Source organism: Argiope bruennichi, chromosome 5, assembly GCF_947563725.1.
Source record: "Argiope bruennichi chromosome 5, qqArgBrue1.1, whole genome shotgun sequence".
Classification (NCBI taxonomy): domain Eukaryota; kingdom Metazoa; phylum Arthropoda; class Arachnida; order Araneae; family Araneidae; genus Argiope; species Argiope bruennichi.
Genome location: NC_079155.1, coordinates 109,727,501 through 109,752,564, shown reverse-complemented (window position 1 = coordinate 109,752,564; position 25,064 = coordinate 109,727,501). Strand labels below are relative to the sequence as shown.

At 31.8% G+C, this 25,064-nt stretch overlaps 1 protein-coding gene across 2 annotated transcripts in view; it reads left to right on the top strand.

Annotated features, from left to right (window-relative positions):
- The window catches only part of LOC129969177 (ecdysone receptor-like), a 216,967-nt gene that overhangs the window by 131,990 nt on the left and 59,913 nt on the right, over positions 1 to 25,064 (top strand). For both annotated transcript variants that reach the window (XM_056083615.1, XM_056083616.1), the window contains 2 exons: positions 8,813 to 8,923; positions 9,605 to 10,018. In XM_056083615.1, the coding sequence (XP_055939590.1) occupies positions 8,899 to 8,923; positions 9,605 to 10,018 (439 nt within the window). In that variant the 5' untranslated portion in view covers positions 8,813 to 8,898. The remainder of the gene's footprint in view (positions 1 to 8,812; positions 8,924 to 9,604; positions 10,019 to 25,064) is intronic.

The window sequence follows — 25,064 nt, the reverse complement described above, 5'->3', positions numbered from 1 at the left end:
GTCGTTTATCTTATCTAAAGACTTCGAAAATTCTATGTCACGTGATTTCTAGGCTTGGGACTCTTATTTCTGTTTGGCTCTTTATCTGTCACTTGAATTCTGTTGATTCGATCTTATCGATAAATGTCGCCATCTTCGCTACTTCTGTCAGCTATTTTTAGAAGATCACTGCTCTCTGCTGCAAATTCTTCTGTTTCATTTTTAAAAAAACATTATTTAAAACTTTCCGAAAATCTAAAGTTAACATTACTGCCGATGCCGAAAGTTATGCGTTTGGTAAGGGGAATTTGATAAAAAATAATCGCATGAATGATTGTATTTGTTTTAATTCTACATAGATCTTATCACCACCTATCTTATCAAGAGAAATTACGAGCATTTGATTCTATGTATTTTACTAACACGAAGCACTCAACTGTGAAGATGGCAATACTTTTAGTTATCACATAATAGACGATAATGAGAAACCGACAAGAAACGAGACGGAGGGGTCGTAGACTTTATAAATTTTACACGAATTCAAAATTTCTTAGGTATCTGATGCCCCATCAAATCAGAAATGAGCTGTGCTATAAAACATCTATCAAGAGTTGCAATTTTTTAAACAGTTATTTTACATATAAATAGCCAAAATGTTTTATTTTTGAAAAACCAGTTATAAAGCATATTGCACTTCAAAATATTAAATAACCAGTATCTGATATTAATTCCTTGTAGTTTGTCAATAAAAAATATTTTGAATGTTGAAATAATTCAACAGATAAATATATTGGAGTCTCTCTTTCATTATCACTCAGCCAGCTTGATCAAAAATAAATACTAAATAAGACGCGCTCTAAATGATCTGCAGTGTTCATTGTGTCTTACATGCAATAATTAATAATTGATTCCTCATAAAAAATTTCATCCTAATAATGTTTAAAAAAATTACTTGTTTGACTACTTTAAGGAGTAATCTTTATGAAAAGAAAACTAATATTCAGCAAAGCAGAATGCGTTTTAGTCAAGGCAACAAGAATCGAAACCAAAATTCATAACCATCCGAAAAGAGAAACAGAAGGAGGAGGAGGAGGAAGGCGAGAACTTGGGATGGGGGAGAGGAAAAAAATGATTAGCGCTCCAAGCCGATTTTGCTGTGATTGCAGTTCCAGCGCCTTTAGCTTCAACGGGAGAATAGAGTTGCTTTTTATTTCAAATCTACCAATCGGTTCTGTTTAAAACGGATGTACAGCGAATCACGTCAACTTGCGTGTTTTTCCCCCCTTTTTAGTTAATTTCCTTTCTTATTTTTATTATTTTATTTATTTTTGTTTGGTTATTTATTTTCATTTTTATTGATAAAATTCTCGAAAAGAAAAGGCTTAGTTGGTAAAAAGTTGGCAAATAAGTTCTGAGACCCTAATGCGCGAGCCATCACTGGTTCTCAAATACCTTTGACAAAGTTACAACTTTTAGAAATACGTATATTATGAGATGTATATATGCATATAAATATTAAATCATAAATAATTTGCTATCAGGTTTTAATGCATTGCCTTTTGATTCTTTTTAAATTCACTCTTACTAAAAAGAAATCATTTTTTTTTTTGAAAAATAACAAATACATCACATTTCATTATGAAAAAATTTAGTTCTATTAATCATGCTTAGTAATAATCTTATGAAATTGCTTGGCGATCGTACTAATTTTGAAACCACAGAAAGATCGAACTATCGCCAAATGTGGAAAATCTCTGACTTACACCACTTTCTTCCGTACGAATGCAGGATATTCCTGTCCTGCTTTTCCCAATAGAAATGTAGGGCATGGAGAGGAAAAAAAAAAAACATGTTGTGATCGCTGAAATTTTCTTTTCCGTTTCGGGGGAAATGGTGTGAAAATAGTATCAGAAATTCAGCGGGAGCGGAAAAAAATAATCTTGATTTGTTTTTCCCTTCCGTTTGAAAATCGTACTTAAATACTGTTGTTTGTATTCTCTCTCCACATTCAAGATTGTGCAATATTTTTTTTCAATTCCTTGAATTCATTATTATTATTTTTAATTATATTAGTTAAAAATCTACACTGTGAATTGTAATAATTTCAATTTACATAGAACGCATTGAAAAGGTAATGAACAACAAAAGATTAAATGTCACTACTGTTTCCAATGTTAGAAAAACAAACAAAAATGTCAAGAGCGTTAGCACATGCCAAACATTTCGTTTAAATAAGGACAAATGATTTGTGGATGAACTTTATTTTCAATAGTGTTTTTATTCCCGTTAAATTTCGTGCTGTTATAATTACTAATAATTTGCCAATACTATATAATTTGAAGAGTTATTTAAGATTCCCTTTCAAATATGCTTTATCGCTTTTGAAGAAGTTCTGATTGAAAATGTTTCTCATTTTTTAAGAAAATTATGTAAAATATATATTTGTGTTTTCCTTTATGTGATCTTTGAATGTTTTAAGTTCTGTTCATTAAATAATGAAGGCATCCTGCACTGAACGACATTCTTATTTCCGGATGATTCAAACTAATGATCAATTTTATGTTTTATTAAATTACTTAATTGAATAAATTGCTTTTTATCCATACGCGATGTATAGGATTTAATATATATTGTATGTATAATTTCATGTTAATGATGGTAATTATGGATTTGATTGAAATGATCTGTTTAGGTACTATTAAGGTGGTTAGTAAGTATACTTGTACGTTCATTTTCCTCGGCCGATTTAATTTTTCATAACTAAGTTAGAAAAATTATTATAGTACGTGCAAGATATATTTCACTTTAATGGAAATTCTTTTGCTAATGACTTGGCAATTCGATGGTATTAAATTAAAAATATAAAAAATTTGTATGGCTTACTGGAATAATTTATAGGGGAATCATTAAATGAAACGCGACTTTTATAAATTGTTCTTTTAATGTTTCAATTTTTTAAACAACTATTTGCGCATAAAATTGATTATAGTTCTTATCGAATGCTGTAGAAGGCGTTTTTATTGGTTGAATCCAAATAATTAAACATTCGTCTAAAAGACTACCGATTCTTGCTAGTTTTCCAAATTCGAAAAATTCTCATTGCACGCATACAATCACTCTCGAAGCATTTTTATACCTAGTGAAATGAGTGATAAGCACGAGTATACATTTGTTACTTTTCAAGATTTTCTTTAACCGTTGTTTAACAATCGAACTTCGAATGCTAATGTGCAGAAGTTTGTGTTAATAAGGCAATCGGCTGCCGTGACTACTTTGCGCTTTCTCTGCATTTTACTACTGTTCGAAAATAGTTCAGTATAAAAATAGATTTGAGAAAAGTGACAAACAGTTGCAGAATTTGCACTTTCTGTCCAACTAAAAAAACGCAAAAGGACAAGATACGTAAACAACTACTGTATCATTTTTCTTGAGGCCACACTTTTAATAAGGGGAATATCAAAAAATACTTGTTCTTAGTCCATTATCCATGAGTCGAATGATTAGTTATAGAATAACTTATTTATGTGTCCGTTGCCTGGACTCACGCATAATTCGCTTAATTCTTTACTGTCCCTCAACTATAATAGAAATGGAGAAAGAGCATCTATAGGAAGTAGATGTGAATCACAGGCGAATCATTTGGCAATTAACGAGTAAACGTTAGTTACATTTATTTTAAAAATACATTGCACAGTTTCATTCGACTGCAAGGGCTGAGCCCTTGTGTCCAGATTAGTATCTGTCATTTTCCACTTGAAGGGATGCCCCAGATAGTCAGCGACGCCACTTTCGCCGCTCATTGTCTCACGTCCTGTTTATTGCTGCCCTTGAGCGGCCATCCCTCTACATTTCGACGATTCTTCCTCATTCAAAAGCAAATTCTACGATTAGTCGTTGTACCGGGAGCTTTCTGCCGGATTGCTTTCGCTATTCTCATTCCATAAGTAGTCTTAATGCGTTTGCGAGACAGTTCTTGGACTGACATCCCAACTATGTTAACGAGCTATGTTATGAAACATATTACGAAATATTGAAGTCAAAGATTTAAAATATATATATCTATCTTTCTGAACGTAATATTATATATATATATTTATGTTCTATTTCCTGACCCAAGTTCCACTTTTTATTTAGTTAATTCTACACGTCCTCTGTATAACATCTGGTTTCAGCATATATCATGCCCCGAGTGAAGGAATAAAAATCCTTAATGCTTAGCACAATCTTTTAAAAATACCTAAAATTCCCTTGCCTAAATAGACATGTGTTAAAGAAATCCCTACCAAAATCTTGTAGTAAAATCACTGAAGGGAAAAATTGTGGTCTCTTCTGCACTTGTGTTGTGATGTAGACTGACGTTCGCTAATCGCTTCTTTGTATGTAAATTATGTCTCCCGTGGTGAGATATAGCGAAGATAAAATTCCAAAAGTTTCTTCTTCCACTCGACCACATAACTGCTAAAATATGTTTCATTATGTATTTATATAAAATTTTGTAAATTTTTATGGCGAGAAAAGAAATGTTAAATAAAACTAGCATGATGTTAATCGTGTGGACCTTTAAATTTCAGCACAGATCTGAAACAACTTCATGTTGCATTGACACAAATATGGCTCACTAAGTTGTATGTATTTGTCGATATTAAAATTTTTCCAGTCAAAAGTATGATTATCTCCAACTCGAGATTCAATTTCGACTTGCCTGTTTCTCAGCTGATATGATGTGGAAGCTTGATTTGCTCATAACGCATTAAACAAATGTTGTGATAAGTATTGCTGTATATTTGTATTCAATGTTAGATTGATTTCGAAAGCATCCCAAGCTAGACAACTACCTATGCCCGACTTTGCCGCTGAAATGATAATCATTTTTTTTTTTTTTTTTTTTTTTTGGATATGGAGAATTAGAACGTCTATATGTTATAAAAAAATAAGAAGAAAATGTCGAAATGCTTTGAGTTTGAACTTAAAATCCCCAAAACTTTGAGCTTTAAAAAGTTATTTTTTCTCTCAACATAGAAAGAACTGTGTTTTTATAATATTTTTCCATGGAGGAATATACGGACACTATTTTGATAGAAGATAATTATGATAATCTTTTCTGGTGAGCCCTGTCCAGACAATGCTTAAACCTGTTGCGTCCATCCCAACTGTCTTGCGTATGATTTAATCTTGTCTGAAACCATAACAGAATAAGCCCCACGACAAGCCCCGGCAGCGGCTTTCAAGGTCAAGGGAAGGTCAACACACCACGACGGGGGCGGGGGCGCGTGTTTCGTCGACCTCATTTGCATCCAGGTACTTTGAGGTATTCCACGTTTGCCATGCATGTCTCGCGTGACATACCCAACCTTCTGTTTTAGTGCTTATAGTGCTCCCCCCCCCCCTTCCATTCTGCGCGTTGCGTGCGTAGCCACCTGATTCGCACTTGATTCTTTTTTTTCTTCTTTTTTTATATATATTTTAAATTTTTTTTATTTATTTCATTCTCTTCTTGCGTGTGTCGTATTTATGGGTGTCATAAATTTAGAAATGAGCTCTGTATCTCTCTTGTGTGTTTAAACCTTTCATGTCACCCGGTCAGAGCATGTATTGTTTAAAGAAGCATTTTTTTCCCACGACTTCTGATCATATCTTACATAGCATTAAAAAAACTTTTTTATGACGATGGAATGTTTTTAAAAATTATTTTAAACTATAGATGAATATCTATAGTGTTTTGAAAAAGTAAAAAATTGTGTTCTGAACTGTTGTGGGTTGAAAAGGAAAAAGTGGAATGGGAATTGAATTGCCGCCTTTTATGTTTCTCTTGAATAAACCTGGGAATATTTTTGAAATGTATTTATAACTGCAAAGATGCAATTTGTTGCTTTTCATCTATTATTATTGAAGAATGTATATTCATTCTCTAAAGGAGAGAGTTATCAAATTTGACACTTATATGCTTTGAAAATTGAGCGTGTGCACCTCGGAGCATTTGAAAATAATAATAATAATTAAGAAGGATTTTGGCATTATTCTGCGATTAATCGACAATTTTTTAAATGCTTTTCTTTTGTTTAATTTAACCATTTAATCGTAAACTGAGATTCATGCCTTTTGTATCGTTCCTTCAAATATATAATTGCGTGATTTTCTTCTGTTAATGATAGCTAAGGCAGGTGGTTTCTGTTTAATGTTTGTGTGATTTATATGAGAAATTAGATGGTGATATTACAATACTGCGAAAGTTAAAAAATAAATTTTCAATCGTTGTATGCTGTCATGGAATTTAATTTTATTAGGATGGTTCATATACACAATTAACAAAACATGTGCAAGACTATTAAAAAAACGATTTTGATGTCTGTCACAATTTAAGTCATAATTTCTTGGGAAATCAGAAGAATATAAAGTTATGTATTAGATATTTATCTGAAAGTAAAGGCAGCTAATATTTCAGTCGAAGCAGCTGAGTACCAGAGATAGCTAGTTGTAAAATGAAGTCGATCTATTTAGTAAACTATTATTATGCGATCAGACTTGTCAATAAAATATATATACTTTCCACAATATATATATATATATATATATATATATATATACAATATCAAAATTTTCCCCTTCAATGGTTTTACTATGAGAATTTGATTGCGATTTCTTTGACACGTTTCGATTTAGGAAAGGGAATATGATATATCTTTAAAAGAATGTTGCAAGCTTTAGGGATTTTTATCCCTTCGTTCAAAGCCTGAGAACCTGTTCAATTCAGCAGTTTTACAGAGTGTGTGCACAATTAATTAAATAAAAAGGTGTGAATTGGAATAGGAAATAATAGAACATTTTAGAATTAATTTAATATGGGTTAAATTAAGATTAGAAAATTAGATTGTGATATCATTGCACTCCGCTATTTTCCATCAATGTTTGTGCGAAAGTAATAATATTTCTTGTTGCCATAACGTTAGTTCACATTTATTCTTTAACTGCAATACAAATTAATATTTTTTTAAACTTCTCGAATAAATAATTGTCTTTGAATTATATCTGTCTTTCTTGCCAAAAATCCTGAGAGAATGTATTCTTTCCATAAAATGATTCGCGTGCGCACGATATTAGCGGATTTATTAATTATGTTATTATGTCATTAGTATATTCGTGTTATGGCAAAATGTTCACGATTAAGTACTTTAACTACGTTTGATAGTCCTTTGTTGTCTCCTCATGTTTTGTTAGTTATGTCCATAAGTGTGACAGGAGCTTTTTGTTTTCAATACAGATTGATACCTTCAGATGAAATAAGTTTTCCACGAAACCGTGAAGCTTTTGATTTTGCTGAATCAAAAACTTAGTCGGGCATTTTGAGGAAATTAGTTGTTTTACATTTTCCATCAAGTAATTGAAATTCATTTGTAATTCCACCATTATCTTCCTAAACGTATATAAAACTAATCTTTAATACTTATTTAATATATTTATATGAAAAAAAGCACATCTTTAATTTAATATCATTATCAACGAAAATTTATTCATCAGTTAATTATTACTGTATTTTAAGTAATTATGTTTTAGAATACATTTTATCTTAGTTCACTTGAATAAATGACGTAGGTACAATTATCATTTGAATTAGACGACTTAAATTGAATCATTGTTATCGATTTAAGTCCCGATATACAAGTGATGCAGTCGGGCCGATATGTTTGGAATAATTTAATTTTGTATTTTCTTTCAATCGACAAAAACCGTGTAGTCGGAACTTATTCAAATGAAACACAAATATTTACATTTTGGAACGTTATTCTGATAATATTCTTAATTAATTGCTTAAATGATTTTATTATAATACTTTATAATTAAACTTATATAATTATAGTTTAGTTAAATAGCATTTAGATTGTAAGTTTCGATTTTTTTTTTATTACCGATATACAGAAATTGGTTTTCATAAAAATAATCTGCAATTTAATTTTGTACTGTTCCAGTTTGTCGAAAATTATTTAAAACTACTCGTGTAGATATTAAATTAAAATCCAGTAAAAAAATATCTGGTTTTAGGAAAAGAAGTAGAGAACTTGCGTTGTTAAGAGTGTCTAAAAAGCTAATCGGGCCTTGATGTTAATTTGAAGTCTTTATCAAATGATTTTTGCCAAAAACCACGAAATGTTTTACTCGCTTCAAATGAGATTACTAATGAAAGGGGAGGGGAGGGGAGGTCTTGAAGTTTAATATACAATAAGGGATATAAGCCAAAATCGTTTGAACTGTATTTTAACTTATTATTTCTCTTTTATCGTTATTTTTATGTGATTGGTGATATTTAATACAGTGGTCAATAATTAATTCTTACGGTAATAATTCATTCTTATGTAATTAAAATCTGATTTAGATTGTTGATACGTTTTATATTTTTAGTTGATCAGCGATTCTCAACCTGCAAATACACAATGGAATGACGCTTATTGAGTTTTTCTTGACATAAATCTCTTGGAAAAAGTAAAAGTTTATCTTTCTAAGCTAATTTTGAATAATCTTAACCTACCTTGTTGCGAATGCCTTTATCATGAAATTGCGAATAAAAAAAAAATACCTTGGGTGACAATATTAAAAATAAATAAAAAATACAGTGGTATTTTTGGTTAGTGTGACTTATCCGTAACAATGTACATAGTTAAAGAAATATATATATATTAATACACCAGATTTTACTGAAGTAAAACTAGAGATTAAAGTGATGCAAGATTGAGAATTGCTGAAATAGAGTCGTGATGTCTCGTGTGTATTTAACTGTTCGTCCGTCCATCCACTTTTGTTTGTCATATTAGTGCTCTAATTATATTCTTTTTTCTTCCAGACGGGATTGTTCCGCTGACCCTCAGCTCCTTGCGTCTAGTAGTTATGCTGTTTCTATTTAAGAAGTTCTGCGATTCTTGATTATTGATGAAAATGAATATGATGATGGAAGGTTCGATATCTTGTCATTATCCCCCTGCACCCTATGCTTTAAATCGCACCTGCTTCCCTCCCCCTTTTTGTGGGTCAAATGGTGGCTTGTTATTTCTGCTTGTAGCTTAGTTCTCACATGATTTATCTTATGCTTCTATTCTCTTGTGCAATATCTTATTGTTGGTGTCTATGACCTAATGTGGAAATGGCTCCTTATTCTTTTGAATGCTGCTTCTGTTAAGTGAAATAATGGTTACTGGGATGGTTGCTTATTTTTTACTTTTATATAAAGAATATACATCTCTTATTTTTAGGATAAGATGTGTATATACATCATTTTAGTTTTAATATATGCTTCAATATTAAAAGAAAAATGACACCTCTTTTATGAAAGTATTGGAGCCTTACTAGAATTAAGTTTTATTCGCCCTCGCTTATAAAAAGGTCACTCATCCATTTTAAAAAAAATGCTTTTTCCTGCCTGATTATTATTGATTGCGTCAATAATAGCATTATATTATGTGCAGCTTCGGAAAATGTTCCTCTGAGTGAGCTTCATGCTTTGCTTCTTTTAAATGATTAGAAATGTGTTACGTGTTACCAAATTAGGATTATTTTACATTTAGTATTGTCCTGTTGTGTCCCGTTCACAGATATGTTTCTGTTGTTCCTAATACCTTTTGAATCCGTTTCTTTGCAGAAGTTGTGGGGCGTTTGCTGACCAAGACTGGGACGATGTCATCGTCCATGACCAGTTTTCCGGGGCGCACGTGGGACATCCACCGCCCCCTGCCTTCACCCCCGCAGATGGGCGAGACAAAAGCCTATAATCTGAAAATGCTGCGGGATCCCAGTCCGGCGGGGGGCGCCTTAGCAGGTCAGGCCAGCCCTCCAGCTCTCAGCCCCAACTTACCCAGCATAGTGAAGATGGAGCCACGACTACCCAGCCCCTGCAACGGCGACACATTCTCACCTAACAAGCGGGCGAAGTTGGAAGATGGCACGTGGATCCCTTCTCCCTCCCAGATGTCCATCGACTCATCCGTGTCACCGCCCCCACTCGTCAATGGTCATTCTCCCACCTCCAGCTACGACGCCTACAGCTCATCCAAAGGTAAATTTTAAAGACTGCATTATCCGAACGGAAATTTTTAAAACTGAAATATCAACTTTTACCCTTTGCACTTCAAAAACTTTGTTATACCTTAGATACTTTGCTCAGTACTTACACTATCGTTGCTCAGTCTGTATAAAATCAAATAGTTTTTTTTGTTTTGTGTTCATAAGTTTTTTTTTGTCGTAAATTATCGATTAATGTTGGAGTTTAACTTTTCATATTAATAATGCGTATCTTGTGAAGTTGGAAAGCAAAAACTATAAAATAAATACATTGTTATCATATTATGCAAGATTTAATTCTACTATAGACATTTCATCAGAATGGTAGTGCGTCCATATGTCTATAAATTCTTCGAGCGTTTCCTATTTAAATTCTATTTCACTCATGAGACCATTTATTTATCTTATCGCATTCATAGAACGTCCCCCCCCTTCCTTTTCGCTTATTCTTTCGTAAAGGAATGAAAGAAAAAAGAAATATTGACAGGAAATTCATAACTATAATCTCAATCATATTGGCATAATTTTTTAAGGTGAGTTCATCGCTATTTATATTATTCCGGCATTCTTGTAAATGTATTCAAATTTTTGAATTTATCCAAATAAAATAAAAGCTTTATGGAAATAAAATAAAAAAATTTCGTAATTTTTTTTTTTAAAATTTAGTAGTGTAAATAGGTTGCGATAATATATTCCGGAATTATTAGCGAAGTGTTATTTCGACCCGTTTTTGATTGAAAAGTTTAATAAAGCTTTTTCTTTAGTGAGCACATACTACACAAGAAGCTGCTTATCAAAGTTGGTATATTTTGCATCCAACGAAGTGTTTTGTATGATTTTTGCATTATACATGAACCGCTAAGAGATTGTGTTCAGTTTATATGCAGTCTGTCCGCATAGTTAAAATATACAGCTACGCCCGATTTCTTTTAACGATAAAAGCCTTTCTCTGGTGAATTACAAATTGAAATCATAATATTCTGTGAAAAATTATTACCGATAATATAAGCACCATTAAATTCTCTGTTCTTTCATTTTGTTATCTGCAAAAGAAATCGAAATAAGGAATCCGTTGCTGTTGAATCATGCACTACGTTTGAAGTTCTTCTTGAAGCCGCAAGATGGCGCCACGCATGTTTTTTTGAATTAATTGAACATTCGGTAAAGGTGGTAGCCTCGTGCCAATCCCCAGTTGTTTGTTCTCAAATTTAAAATCATCCAAGCACTGCTTAAGACTTTCATTAGCACTTCAAATATTTTATTTTTACTATTTTAATAATTTACTTTTAATATTTAAAAATTGCTTATTCTTTGTTATCTATCTATACAGGAAATAATAACTTCAGTTTATACGCATAAAATTTTTTTATTATTATTTATCTTTATAATTACGTTTTGCATGTTTTTTTTTAAATGTTTTAGTCAGTGTTGAGTCCGAATGGCACTTCTATTTCAACCAAGTTAATATATAAATGTATAATTTTATATGATATTGCGAAGTATAAAGAATAAAAGTTACACTCGCCTTTCAATATTTTTAACAATTCACATTGTACTGATAACTAAATAAGGAGACACTAGAGCTTCTGCGTCATCTTTTTTAAATATCTACTTAGAAAATGATTGATTCATTATCTCAAATTTTACAAATCAGAATTAAATATGAAAAGATTTTTTTTTTCTCAATCATGAAAAGCCGAAGGGAGGCTTATCTGTCGGTGTTCTATTTCTACTATCAGCGTCAAGGGTCACAGAGTTTGTAAAGATGTATGAGCCAAGGAGGAAAAGTACAAATCATGGGAAAGTTATTTCTTTATAGATAGCGATGTCGAAAAGAAATTATGTGAAAATATCTGATAATTCTTATCGTCTGCAATTTTTTCTGTAATATGTTCCTTACAAAACTCTCAATGTCTCTGAAATGAATGCTTCATCTGAGTAATGTGTACTAATTCTTATTTATTCCTTAAACCAAAAGTTAGAATTTAAATAAAGGGTTGACATTTAAAATACATTAGATTTTCTTTTCTATTTTTGATACATTTCAAATAAACTAAATGAACTAAAATTTAGCTTATTAAAAAGGGATTATAATTCAGTTTATAAAAATAATAATCGTTTTTATTTTCTGACTCATCAAACGATTGACTTCATCCACAAGTGAATTGACATTTATAAGGATTTTTTTCAGCGTTTATTTGTTTCATTTTTTTTTCCCAATTACTTTAACGCTGCTTTATATTCTTCGTTAATTGAAATTTAAGTCATTTTTTGACTTAATCTCTTTTTGATTAATAGTTTTGTGAAATTTAATTGGGGATAGAGGGAAAAATCAACAATTGTGCAATTAGTGTTGCAATGGTAGAATCACCGCATCTGATTTTACGTGAAAAGAATTTAGAACTTTAACAAAGAAAATAAAAACATAATTGTCTTAAGGCCTCATTATCAAACCGTGTTGCCAGTATATTTTTTCCACTGAATTATTTAAAAAATAATTAAATTTTCTCATCCCTGAATTTCTGCTACATAATCGTTCTTAATGGGAACGTTTCGAAGTTCCAAGCGGTGACCATCAAAAGCTAAATAAATAAAAGGAAAAATAACGTATCATTAAAAAAAATCGTGAATGAATTTTTTTGCTTTTTAAAATACTTTCGTCCGCGTCTTAATGAGAATCCAGACGTCGTGGAAAGGATTAAGTTGAGCGGCAGTGAACCTTGAATCGTCTTGTTTGCGCCGAGTGGGCTTCAAGGACACTATCAATCCTTTTCGAGACGAATAACGAATGATTACTTGGCTTGTGTGGGAAAAAGAAAGAGCAGGGGAGTAGAAAAAGTGTTGAACTAATATCCGGTTCCTCCGATAGATGGCAGCAGCATATCTAATGGAAAGACTGCAGGGCTTTTTTTCGCATACAATTTGTGAGCAGAGGAAATCTAATTTCCGTTTCTAGGATCTAACGAATGATTGGTATTTCTGAACATTTTGTTTTCTTTGTTTGTTTGTATTAGTTGTCATCACGGTCATGTAGGTGATTTTACCGACAATATGTTCCAGCATCAGTGTCTTCACAGATATTTTGAGAGAATATAGATAAGGTTTATCGAATTATAGGATATTAGGTTGGGAACGTTGTTCGAATATGTAATGCTAGTTAAGCCGGAAAGAGCAAAGGGTTTTTTTCCCCATTGTCGCCTCTGAGATGAAGACGTGATTCAGATAGTATCCGACGTTATTGGAGTATGCTGGTGCTTGATTCAATTTCTGTTGTATTTTGTTTTGCTTTTAATAATATGAATTTCCTTACCTCCTTTCTGTTAATTATTGTTGTAGACTGGGGAATGAGCTCTGCGTTTTCGTAATCTCTGTAGATTTCGTTCTCTGTCAACTCCTAAATTTAATTGGTTTCATTACTTATCGAAATTTAGAATTTTTTTAAAAAAAATAAGAATTATCAAGTAAAAAAATGAAAACTGAAAAGAAATAAATACTTTGAACATATTCAAAATAGAGATCTGAAAAGTCTTTATTTGCCTACAAATTACTAATCGAAGATAGCAAATGGGGGGGGGGGGGTTAATTTTCATCCAAGCTTATAAAGATAGTAATAGATATATATACACATAATTATATGAATTTTAGTTAGTTACTTCTTTAATCCATTGGAGATCCTTCTAACACATTAGAATATTATGATAGTTTAAATTTTTATTTTAGCCTGCCATATTTTTTAAAGCTTGCTTAAAAAGTTTTTTCAGATATCCATAGATACTATCTAATTTTTTTAAAAAAATGTTTTGTTATTTCTGTTTAATATCATGTTTATACATTCTTTTAATATGTTTATAATCGCCTGTCTTGGAATTTACAATAGCAATCTGTAACTAGTCGCTACAAAAACCATTGTTTTAAATTCTTGCGTCGTTTAACTTTACTCAAGCACATGCGAACGCTTTTATAGAGATTCGAGTATTTATAAAACATCTGTAGAAGTCCATAAAACGAATCTATCGTATCTGTTACATTTATAAACAAAACTATCAAATTTTTTTACTTCGTCAAACAATGAGCTTTTTTTTTTTCAATCTGAAATTCTTTCATTTAAAAAAATAAAATAAATATTTTAAGTAGCATTTTGAATGAATTTACGTGAATTTTTCTTGGCCCGTTCTAAAAATATTTGGAAGTAAACCTTATTTTTTGAATCACTCTGAGTCGATTTCTTGCTCGCATTTCAGGATTACTTCTTTTCCACTCACATAACTACTGAGCCCCCCCCCCTTTCTAATTTCTCCTTTATTTCTGTTTGGAATGAGCTATGTAATGATGGAGTTGAGCGAGTTCAAGGCCAAAATAAAGTTCACAATCTCTCAAAACCAGTTTCCAAATCAACAGTACACAAGGGTTTTTCTTTATCGCTATTATTATTATTTTTCCTTTTTTTTTCCTCCGCTTCAAACTCTTTCCCCTTTCTTTCCATCATCAGAATAAGAATAAATAGAATAAGATGAAAGAAAAAAAATGTGGTAATTTTTTTTCCCCCGGTGTTCCACCTGCTGCTTTTCTGTATTCAGTGCCGCAAATTCTTCTCAGACTTCTGTATGGAAACAATATGGCGGTCTTTCATTCGAGCTGTCGCCTGTTGTCGCATAGCTTTTGGTACAAGCTTCTCTTTTATTTTTGAAATTTAGTTGAAGAATGATAGCAATGGCCGTAGTTGAATTAGAATTTTGTAGGAACATTGTTTCTCAAATCGGAGATAATTTCAAAATACAGATAAATTGTTATTCAGAGTTTAAATAGAAAGAAAAAAAAATTCTTTAGTGCTGAAAGAGCTTTTATGAAAAGCCGAATATCCGCTGAAAGAGCCTTTTTGCATTAAATTTTAGTCCGTCATTCAAATTCTTATTTTTATTTTATTTTTTAAATCTTTTTTCGGACCATTCACATTTAATTTTTCGGAAACATTTGTTTTCTTCAGATATTGATTATTTTGTTCACTTTTAATCACTTTCTGTATCTAAATTTACGAAATAATAAAATACAGCATTGCTATTAATAATAATCAATTAGCAGTTCTTGAAAAATATTCTTAAACCGTGTATTATTGATTTATTTCCATTCAAAAAATGTATTAAATTTCATGAATGGAATTTAAATAAGTTCTAATTTTAATATTCATTATGTTTCATAATCATTTTTTAAGTAAGCGACTTCATTGTGTAAATTTATTCGAAGTGCCCACTTTCGAAACTCATAAATTACTTCACTTTCGTTTATATTTATATGAACAATGTCCCTCATTTCGCTTGATTGGATCCAGATAAATTCATTTTTTGATGATGTAAACATTGATCTTGAAAAGAAGAGTAATAAATATACTCTAAATTGATTTTTTTTTAAGATCAAAGGAAAAACTCTTGCTCTATTTCTCATTATAAATATCTCTTGTCTCTCTTTTTTTCCTTGCGGAGGCATTGAAAATTTTAATTAGTTTTGCTTTCGGGTTGCTGGACTTAATTAAACCTCACTTGCCGCGCTTTCCAGGGGAGGTTAATCCTCCACCACTTGTTGCTATGGCGACGGAGGATGCAATTCACTGCAAAGGAGTGTTTCTGAATCAACGGACAGTATTCTTTTTTTAAGCCGCCGGCCTAATTAATTCAGTTTAGTGATATTTAGAAGCAAGGGGCTTTTCTGTATTGCTATGTTTCCATGTTTCTCAGATATGAAATCTTTCGCGGCTTGCAATAGATATTGACTTGAGGGGAGCCCTAAACCATTTGAGATACGTAGTTATAACCTTTATAAGTGTAGATGTTCTATGTGATAAGATTTTTGGATACCAGAGTGTTAAATTGAAATACAACTTAAGGGGGCATAAACTATTTGAGGTATGGAGCTCTTTATAAGTGCAGATGTTCTACACTTATAAAGTGTTCTATGTAATATGATTTTCGGATACCTTTAGTATTAAACTGAAATACAATTAAAAAGTTTATTGATAATGAAACAAATTCTTAAGCGCGATTATTTTCCATTCATAATTAAGTTAATAATGTAAACTCTAGCCTAGCCAGAGCTAAAAGAAAATTATAGCTTGTATAGCTTATACATAAATCTGGTACTGTTTTTCTCCCATTTTAGATCCCACCATCTATTGTATTGTCGCGTTTGAATAGTCAGGAAAATTAAATAAGAATGTACCTGATTAAAATCTTGTGCCTTTAAAGTAAGGGCCTATTAATTTACTCAAGTTATATTTCGAAACCCCTTTTTTAAGAAAGCTCTCTAACATTTATTACTTACATCAACATATTTTTAATAATATAATGATTTTGAGTTGTAAATCATAACTGTATGTAACATTTTAGCCCATATAGTGGGAAAATTATGCGCACGCGAAAGGCAAGAAAGGTGCCAATTAAATTTTGAAAATCTGTTGGGCACTTTTCAAATTGGGAAAAGATACGACGAAAGCAAGTGCAATTATTTGTTGTCCCATTAATTGACCATATTTCAAATAATCCATGGAAGTGAAATTTATTATTAAATTATTATCGTTTAAAATTTATTTTTAAGTAATAAAATGTGCGCATCCCCATTTTTCTCCTGTATATTCTGAGAATCTGAAAGAAGATTTCGTAATATAAAATTGATTAAAAGAAATTTTTTAAATTAATGCAATCTAAATATATTGAAAATCGAAAGAAAAAATGACCAGAGAATGAAATTAAAAGAAAACAAGAATTACCGTGTAACCTAGCAATTTACGCTTCCTGAGTATCCATATCTTCCATATTCATATTCCATACCTTCACAGATCTTAATTTTTTTTTTAAAAAAAAAGGGGGGGACTCCAAATTTCGGTACTGGTTATTCGAATTCCACCCCCGCTGCATTCTGTGGGGAGAATGAAATTAATTTGTTTTTCATTCAAAGAGAAACTGTGAGCTTTAATTGGAAAGCTGCGTGGGCAGTTTTTATACATTTAATCTCATTTCTAGAGAGTGTGAGGAAGTCTATTTTTAAAAAACGGATGTTCCTCCCCCCCCCCCTCTTACAAATTCTTTTTAATGAAGAAAAAAGGAATTTTTAACGACGAACGTTTTCTTTTTTTTTTTTTAATCAAAAGAAATTCTGTTGCAAAAAGTTATTTTAATTCTATATTCATGTTGAATACTGAACATTGATCCAAGAATATTTGTTATTATCATAGTGGGATTTCGTGTGCGATATTAAAGCTCTTCATTATAAGTCACACCATTTTATTCAAACCGAATTGTCTGAATCAATATTTTTTATAAATGATTTTTGATAGTGTGACCTTTATTATAGACTGAATTATTTCTGTTTTATTCGTTTGTTATTATCGTTAAGCGCTTTCCATGTAACATTATTTAGAAATCCCACTTATATTTTGTGAATGCCACTATGAAATTTCAAAGAAGTACTTTAGCAGGTTACCAAACATAAATCAAAATTACCTTACAATTTATTTTCTTTATTACATGCTCATTTACTTGTTATTGTCTGGTTCATAATAAACAAAAATTACCCATTAGAAGTTGATTATCATTCCATACGTTGTATGAAATATACTTGCATTGCAGTTCGTAATTTAATAGTTCATTGAATATCAAATAACTCGTATTTAAATTACTTTCTCTATGAAAACTATTTTTTCTTCTTTAAATGACCTCCTCCCCATTTTGTGTAAACCGGATACGTTGTCTATAATTCGCTATCAGGTCAGTGCTCTTTGCTAACCGCAGAAAGACCTTATGGTTAGTGGTCATATAAACAAAGTACCAAAACTGGTACCTTGCATACCATCTATCCATTTTATTATTTTCTGAAAACAGTTACATACCTTCATGTTAGTGTTTTTTTTAGATAGAAGTAAGATTCAAATCTGCTTGCTTCCAGGGGGTGGTGAAAGAGGTAGGCTACCTCTCGGTTGCGATGCAACTGAGGAAACACAACTTGCGAATGTCGTCTGCGCAGCTGTCTCGCTAGAGCGAGAAAAGAAAAAAAATTACAACTTTTTTGTGTTTGTTTTTCCAAGAAAAAGTCCTATCCGCCCTTTTACTTGGAACGTCCTGTTTGCAAGTTCTAAATCCGAGAAACGGAATTGTTTGTCGCACTTCCCTTCCAAGTGCACTGCCACCCCCTTTCAGAAAAGTTTTTTTTATTTGTGTGTGTGACAAAAAGTTTATCGGAACTTCATTTATTTATGCGTAAATCTTATTCTCGTAACACAAAGTGAGATTAATGACACATGTGTTTTACTGCGAAATTTCTGCTTTGTATTCTTTTTTTTTTAATCTAAACATAACACCCGATATACCATGTCTTGTCAGCAGTCTCTTATTCATTGAGAGAAAATCTTGACTCCCTATTTTTCGATCTCAAGGAACAAGATATGAATGATTCTTTTGGAGGCGAAAATGAATATCTCTTGAAACACTTCAGTTTGCAAGAAATTTAAAGCACCGGAGGGGAAGGGGGATATAAAGCCAATCTTGTCATTTCTTTATTTCCTAAATATGTTACGCCGTATAATGCGCCAGGATGTCGCCAAAAATATTTATTGCTTATGTATTTTTAATTTTCTGAAAATGAAATCACTAATAATGTTTTGTAATTAATTTGTTACAATTGTGTTTAGCATCTGCAAATACAAATCAATGTAGCGTTTGCTATTTTACAATTACAATTATAGTCAAAATTTAATATTATTCAATTTTTATAAATATAGTAGATATTTATGCGCATTTTTGTCTGCTTTTGTTTGTATATATATAAGCTTAAAATAAAACCTAAAATAGGTTTTAAAATAACTGAAGAAATTGGACCAGTTTTCGAGTCGATATCGTATAAAGAACTATTTAAAAGAATTATTTCAAATCAAATATTGAACTATTACATTAATATGTACTTCAGCTTTTTATGTACGCACTCGTAGTTCTTACACGTATGTTTAGATAACATCACAGAGAGCTATTTTGATATCGGTACACTTCCTTTTGGGCAAAAGCAATTTCGAAAATTTAAAGATTTGGATTATGTCATGTAGGACTTCGCTGAATTGAGCAAAGTTAAGTTTTTAAATGAACCCTGTTGCAGAACAAAACTGGGGAAAACTCCAGAAGCATAGAATGCTAAAACTTACTTTCGTAATAGGTTATTTTGCACGGTTATATATTTTTCTCAAAATAAATGAAAACAGACAGTGATCCTGAATCATGAAGCATAACAATAACTATTATCCCATGCTTAGAGAAAGGATATTGTCATAATTTTTTTTTATTTCTATAAGTCATTTTCTGTATCATTATGTTAATTCAGTATACATTAACCTCTGCATCTGTATCGCCATTTTGGACATTTGCTCTCTGTTCAATGGATGTGCGGTTTTCAGATTTTGAAAAAAATTTCACCGTTAAGCTGTTGCTTCTCACCAAGTTTTGCTTTGGGCTCTATTGCGGTTTCTTTTGACCTTGGTGATCTAAGTTTGTGACCAGAAAACTAATCTCGGATAAATAATAATCATATTAATAATGTATGGTTGGAATACATTTTACTCCTTATAAAAATTTCCTTGACTACCTGTTCAACTTGGGGGTAGCATTACTAAAATTGGCTAAAGAAAAACATTTCTGCCAGGGATTCATTCAGTAAAGTGCTGTGCCGGGGTTATCATGATAGGGTGTTTAACATCTGTGCCTTCTCCTCGCATATCTGCATTGATTAGCATAAATGAACTTTGGTATTTTTGCCTTTTGTTTTGTCATCGTAAGTTACAAAGTAATGACCGTGAAACAAAAGAACAAGTTTCTATCGCTAAGTAAAAATCTTCAGCGTGTGGTTTTCAACCTGTTGACACAGATGATTCGTTTCCTTTCAGCTGCTATTGACCGCCCCGCCTTGTAATGCATGATCTTCGGTTCGCTGAAAGAGAACCACCTCGATATGTTGCGTGTTCGTCAGATAGTAGGATAGTGACTCGTTGACAAGTTAAGTCAGAATCTAAACCTTGTCTTGTCTTCAAACATGATGTGCGAATTGCTCATGGAAACAAAGGCATAGGTATCATTTAATTCATTTTGCTCTCTCTTTTACGAAGTGCATTAAGAGAAAATCAAAATATTCGACCTTATCAAAATCTTGTCGAATCTTCGTTTCATACATATCTGGATATGAAAGACATATTTTTGGTATTACGTCTATGATCATAATAATTCAAATTCTTTGAGTTAAATGGAAGAAACTTAATATATGACCTATCAAATTTTGTAAGAAATGCGTTCACAGGAATTTGTCTGTCTTTCCGTTCGAGTACGAGTAAAGACAAAAGCATAGAAAACACAAAACTAGATGGATAAAATTTATTACAGTATTTTAGTATCTAACATTCTGGATCCCTGCTGACTTTTTAAAGTAAATCCTTCTAGGAATTTACCTTTTGTCGATCTATATGTTCGCATGTATGTTAGCGCATTAACTCAAATATGCAACAACTAAGATGAATGAAATGTATCATACGATTTTGTTACAAAAATTGTAATGCTGTGTCACATTTTGGGTATAATTGATTAATAAAAAAAGTGACCAGAAAACATATTCTGTTTTCTTCAATATATTACGAAACACAAAACGTTCTTGTGTAGAACTTTGAAAATAAAAATCTGAGCATTGGTGGGGAAGAAATAACATCTTGGGTGTAGAGCGAGAAACCACTCCTGCTAGTTAGAAATATGGGAAGAAATCAAATAAATGTGTGTGAATCACTTATCACTTACTTCACTTATCAGCAATTTTAAGAGTGGACGAATATGAACATTTACTTCATTTCAAGCTAGAGCTTAATGTAACCACAATAAAGCTTTTGTCTGCCTTATTGTGGTTGCAAACTTTTGCACATGTCCTTTTTACCAGTTCATTAATATTCGAAACAGACAAATATCTAAAAAAATTCAAAACGTTTTTTTAAAATGTACTTTAAATTACTTGTAAATGTAGAAAACGTTTTTAATTTCCTCTGACATATTAGTTATTCCGTGTAAAAATATATTTAGAGTTCCGATTACAATTTAAAGCGTACAGTTTTATAAATGTCTTAAATAAAATGCTCCCTTTCAAAGTGGTGGAAGGTGACACAATCCTTTCCTGCTTAATGACATCCCATTTTCCTATCAGGTGACAGTACCTCACCTTCCCCCTCTTAGATGGACGATATTCTAATTGCCCTTCACTGCTGCAGACATGATGATTTTCCCTAATAAACTCATAATTAGACTGGAGTGGGCTACCTTTACCCCGTGTTCTTTGGAAAGGATGACTTTCTTTTCTTATTTTTTAATCGCTTGTCGAGTTAAAACTGGAATGCAGAGTTTTGTGGTGGGAATGAGCCATGGTCAGGTAGATGAATGCTTGCGTATGATATGAGCTGATTTATGATTAAAAAGCGATGTCGTCTTCCTCCAGGGCTCAGAACGAATGTGAATTTTAAGTTGATTGCGATAAGATATTTTCACTGATAATGGGGAAAGTAGTTTTTATTATCTAAATCTGTCGTCCTGCGTTTTGATTCTTTTTTTGAATGGTATGATGCATTCCAACGTATGATTTTTTTTTTAATCCTTATAAAAAAGAAATGTAATTGCAAGTTCATAAAGGCTGTTTTTGGTTTAGTTTGGATGATTGAAATGAAATTCCAAAAACTGAGTGATAACGAAACTTAGAAATTCACAAAATATGAATATTTTAATCAAATCTTGACATTTTTTAGAAGGCATAAAATTTTAATTAACATTTCAGAAGTTAGAACTTCTACCAGACTATTTAACCGAAAAATAAGAAAATGACGCATTAAAGTCTTGCAAATAAAGTTATCATCATTAGCTTTCGATTTCTTTGAAAAATTCGCACACATTTTTCTTAGCCGATTTCTCTTTGGATGTGTAATGTTATGCTTGATATAAGTCTCTACCTGTCACGCTTAGTTCCTGTTGCATTTCTGCGCGCAACCTTTAATTAGTCAAGCAAGCAAGAGAAACCGTGTTCAGTTAAAAAAAATTTACAAAGTTTCTTTTATCGCGCTGCAAACCATTTTGAGCTTGGATTTCTTAAACTAAAATTATGCTTCATAGCAGGTTCTTGCAGTCATTAACAACATGCGATTCTGTTATATTAATGCGCTAAAAATTATTCTGAAATTCCATTATAATTTTAAAAGTTTTCTTTTATAAATAAGAATGTATAAGTTGCAACTGAAAAAAGGATTCGCATATGAATAGTTATAGAATTCTGGTTTAAGCAATTTTATTAATATATAATTTTAGAGTATTTTTTTTTTTCTGAAACTGGGTGTTTTTTTTTTTTTTTTTTTTTTTGTTTTTTTTTATGAAATTGTTTACTTGTGTATCATTTCATCATGAATTTTCGTTTATAAGTCTTCAAATAAACAGCTCTTCAATTTTTGTAAACAACAATAACAATGTGTTCTCAAAACAATTACTTTGAAAACGAACGTGTTTTTCTGTAACTTTCCATCGAAAGTAACTTTTCGAGAAAAACGGAACACAGGTGAACCTGTTGCACACGAACAGAGTTTAGAAAGAATGTGGTTTACACAAACTGAGAGGGGTGGGGAGGGAAGTCGTGTTATCAACCGGCAGGTGGCATCGACGATCAATTCCAAAACGGGCGAAAGCAAAAAGAGCCTTGAGATTGGACAGTGACCCCCCTGTTTTTTTCATTAAAAAAATGAGCCCGCATTTCTACTGACACAAACACACACGTGACTCGGGTATCTTCTCTTTTCATCCCTTTTCTAACCCTTATCAGGTTGCAAGGAAATTATTCGAAATTGCGTGGACTTCTCCCTCCCCTCCCTCTCTCTGTACTCACCGCTCTGCCGACTTTCATAACCTGTATACCCTGGAGGGTTATTTTTTGTCGTTGCTGTTAACAAATAAATAAAATTCGAGTTGCTGTTATGTCTGCGGGATTTTCCTGGCCCTTGCTTCTTCATCTGTGATGTCTGCTGTAACCGCAACTTTTGCCTCGTGGCTGTCCCGAACAGCTTTCCGACCTGTTCCCTTGTTTGCTTCCCTGAATGTATCAGAAAAGTTATTGAGGGTTAAAATGCAATCTGAATGGGCTGTTTGAAAATGTAAATTCATATGGTGTGAAAAAAAAAAGTTATGGCTTACGAAAAATCACATATGCTATACTTTAATCTTTCAGTCTTAAAATAAATATCTGATTCAAAGTACGTCCTTCCTGCCATAGTGCATTGCATACCTGAATGATGTGCTGTTGTAAAAATAATAGTAGCTGTCCAATTAATTTTTTAGGCGTGTTTGCTCAGTTTAATTAATTTCTAAAATGCGGAGAAATTAATTATTGAAATCATTATAATGGGAGCAAATATATATATATATATATATATATATATATATATATATATATATATATATATATATATATATATATATATATATATATATATTTATTTATTTATTTATTTATTTATTTAAATCACTTATATTTTACATGGCTAATAAAAATATGCGAAAGTCATACAACCAATATTAACCCAAACTTATGTATATTATGTTAAAATAAATAAATTTATGATTAATTTTTATTGCTCAAGTTAAATCCGCTCATAATATTATTGCCAAATTTGAGCTGGTACATTCACCTTACATATTTATTGAACATTTTTGGACATCTTGTGTACCATAGTTTAAAGCAAATCTAATCTTCGATCTAAATTCTATTTTTTTTTCACGTTACTTTTTATCATTTATCTCGAATATGCACTCAAAAACCGAAAATATTAGGCTATACCTCTAAAAACAACTCAACAACGAACAACGATGTATCTTCAAGGGAAGGAAAAAGTAAGATAAACCATGAGGAAAATAACCAAAAACAAAGCTCTGTTTTTCGTGGGCGGTGATATAAAAAAAGTATAAAATCGAATCCTAATTGCCTTTCTGTGTTCGAAATCGAACACAGACGTATAAAAAAAAAATAATGCTTTTACCATTGCTTCATCAATCAGGAGGTTCTTTGTGGTCACGGAACGTTTAAGCCGCGAGAGTTAAATCAAGCTACTAAAGTTCGTGAGTATTCGAATTCTTTCTTCGACACATCAATACAAAAAGAAAAAAGAAAAAAGAAAAAAAAAAAAAAACCAAGGATTTCAAAACATGAGGGAGGAATTGATTGAAAATCCAGAGTTCCAAGATGGGGGGGGGGGGTCAGCGTAATGGCAAATGATTGGCTGATGCGAGATCCTCCACTTATATCGCCTAGGCAACATTCAGTCACAACAAAGGAAAACGGGTATTTTCCTAAATCATTGCAATTTCGTTGGGGAAAAATAAAAACGGATCGGAATGCTGGAGTGAAAGATAGATTGTACACCACCCACCTCCATTGGATAAATCATTCTTAAATTTTAGATGAACTTCGTCATTGGTTGGGGAGAAACTCGAAACTTTTTTTCGAACATTCAGTGGATGGATGATTCCTGGGGAAATCATTCAGGAGTCTGTGTATTTTAATGCAAATTGTACTAGAAACTTTCGAATCGCGATTCCACTTTTTTTTGTCATTTGAATGATTACGATTTTAATGATGTCGTCGAAATTGCTTTTACTGTTTTATTTGCATTTCAGTGGCGCTCTTGTCTCTGTGCATTAACCATCTCAATGACAACCACAAAATGTTACACTACATTAATATAAAATTCAACCAGTTTATATGTGTTGTAATCTTCTTTGTTACTGATTTTGCACTTAGAAGCTTAGAACTGATCTTAGTATCAAACATGCGGTTCAACATATTTTTAGCTTAAAGTTTGTTACCACAAAACCATAAGTTTCCTAAACAAAAAGACTACACTTAATAAAAGATAAATAAAGTTAAACATTTAAATAAAGAACTCTGCTACTAAACTGAAATATATAGATCTTAAGACATTTCTGGTTCGTTAATAGAGCCACAGAATGATTGTG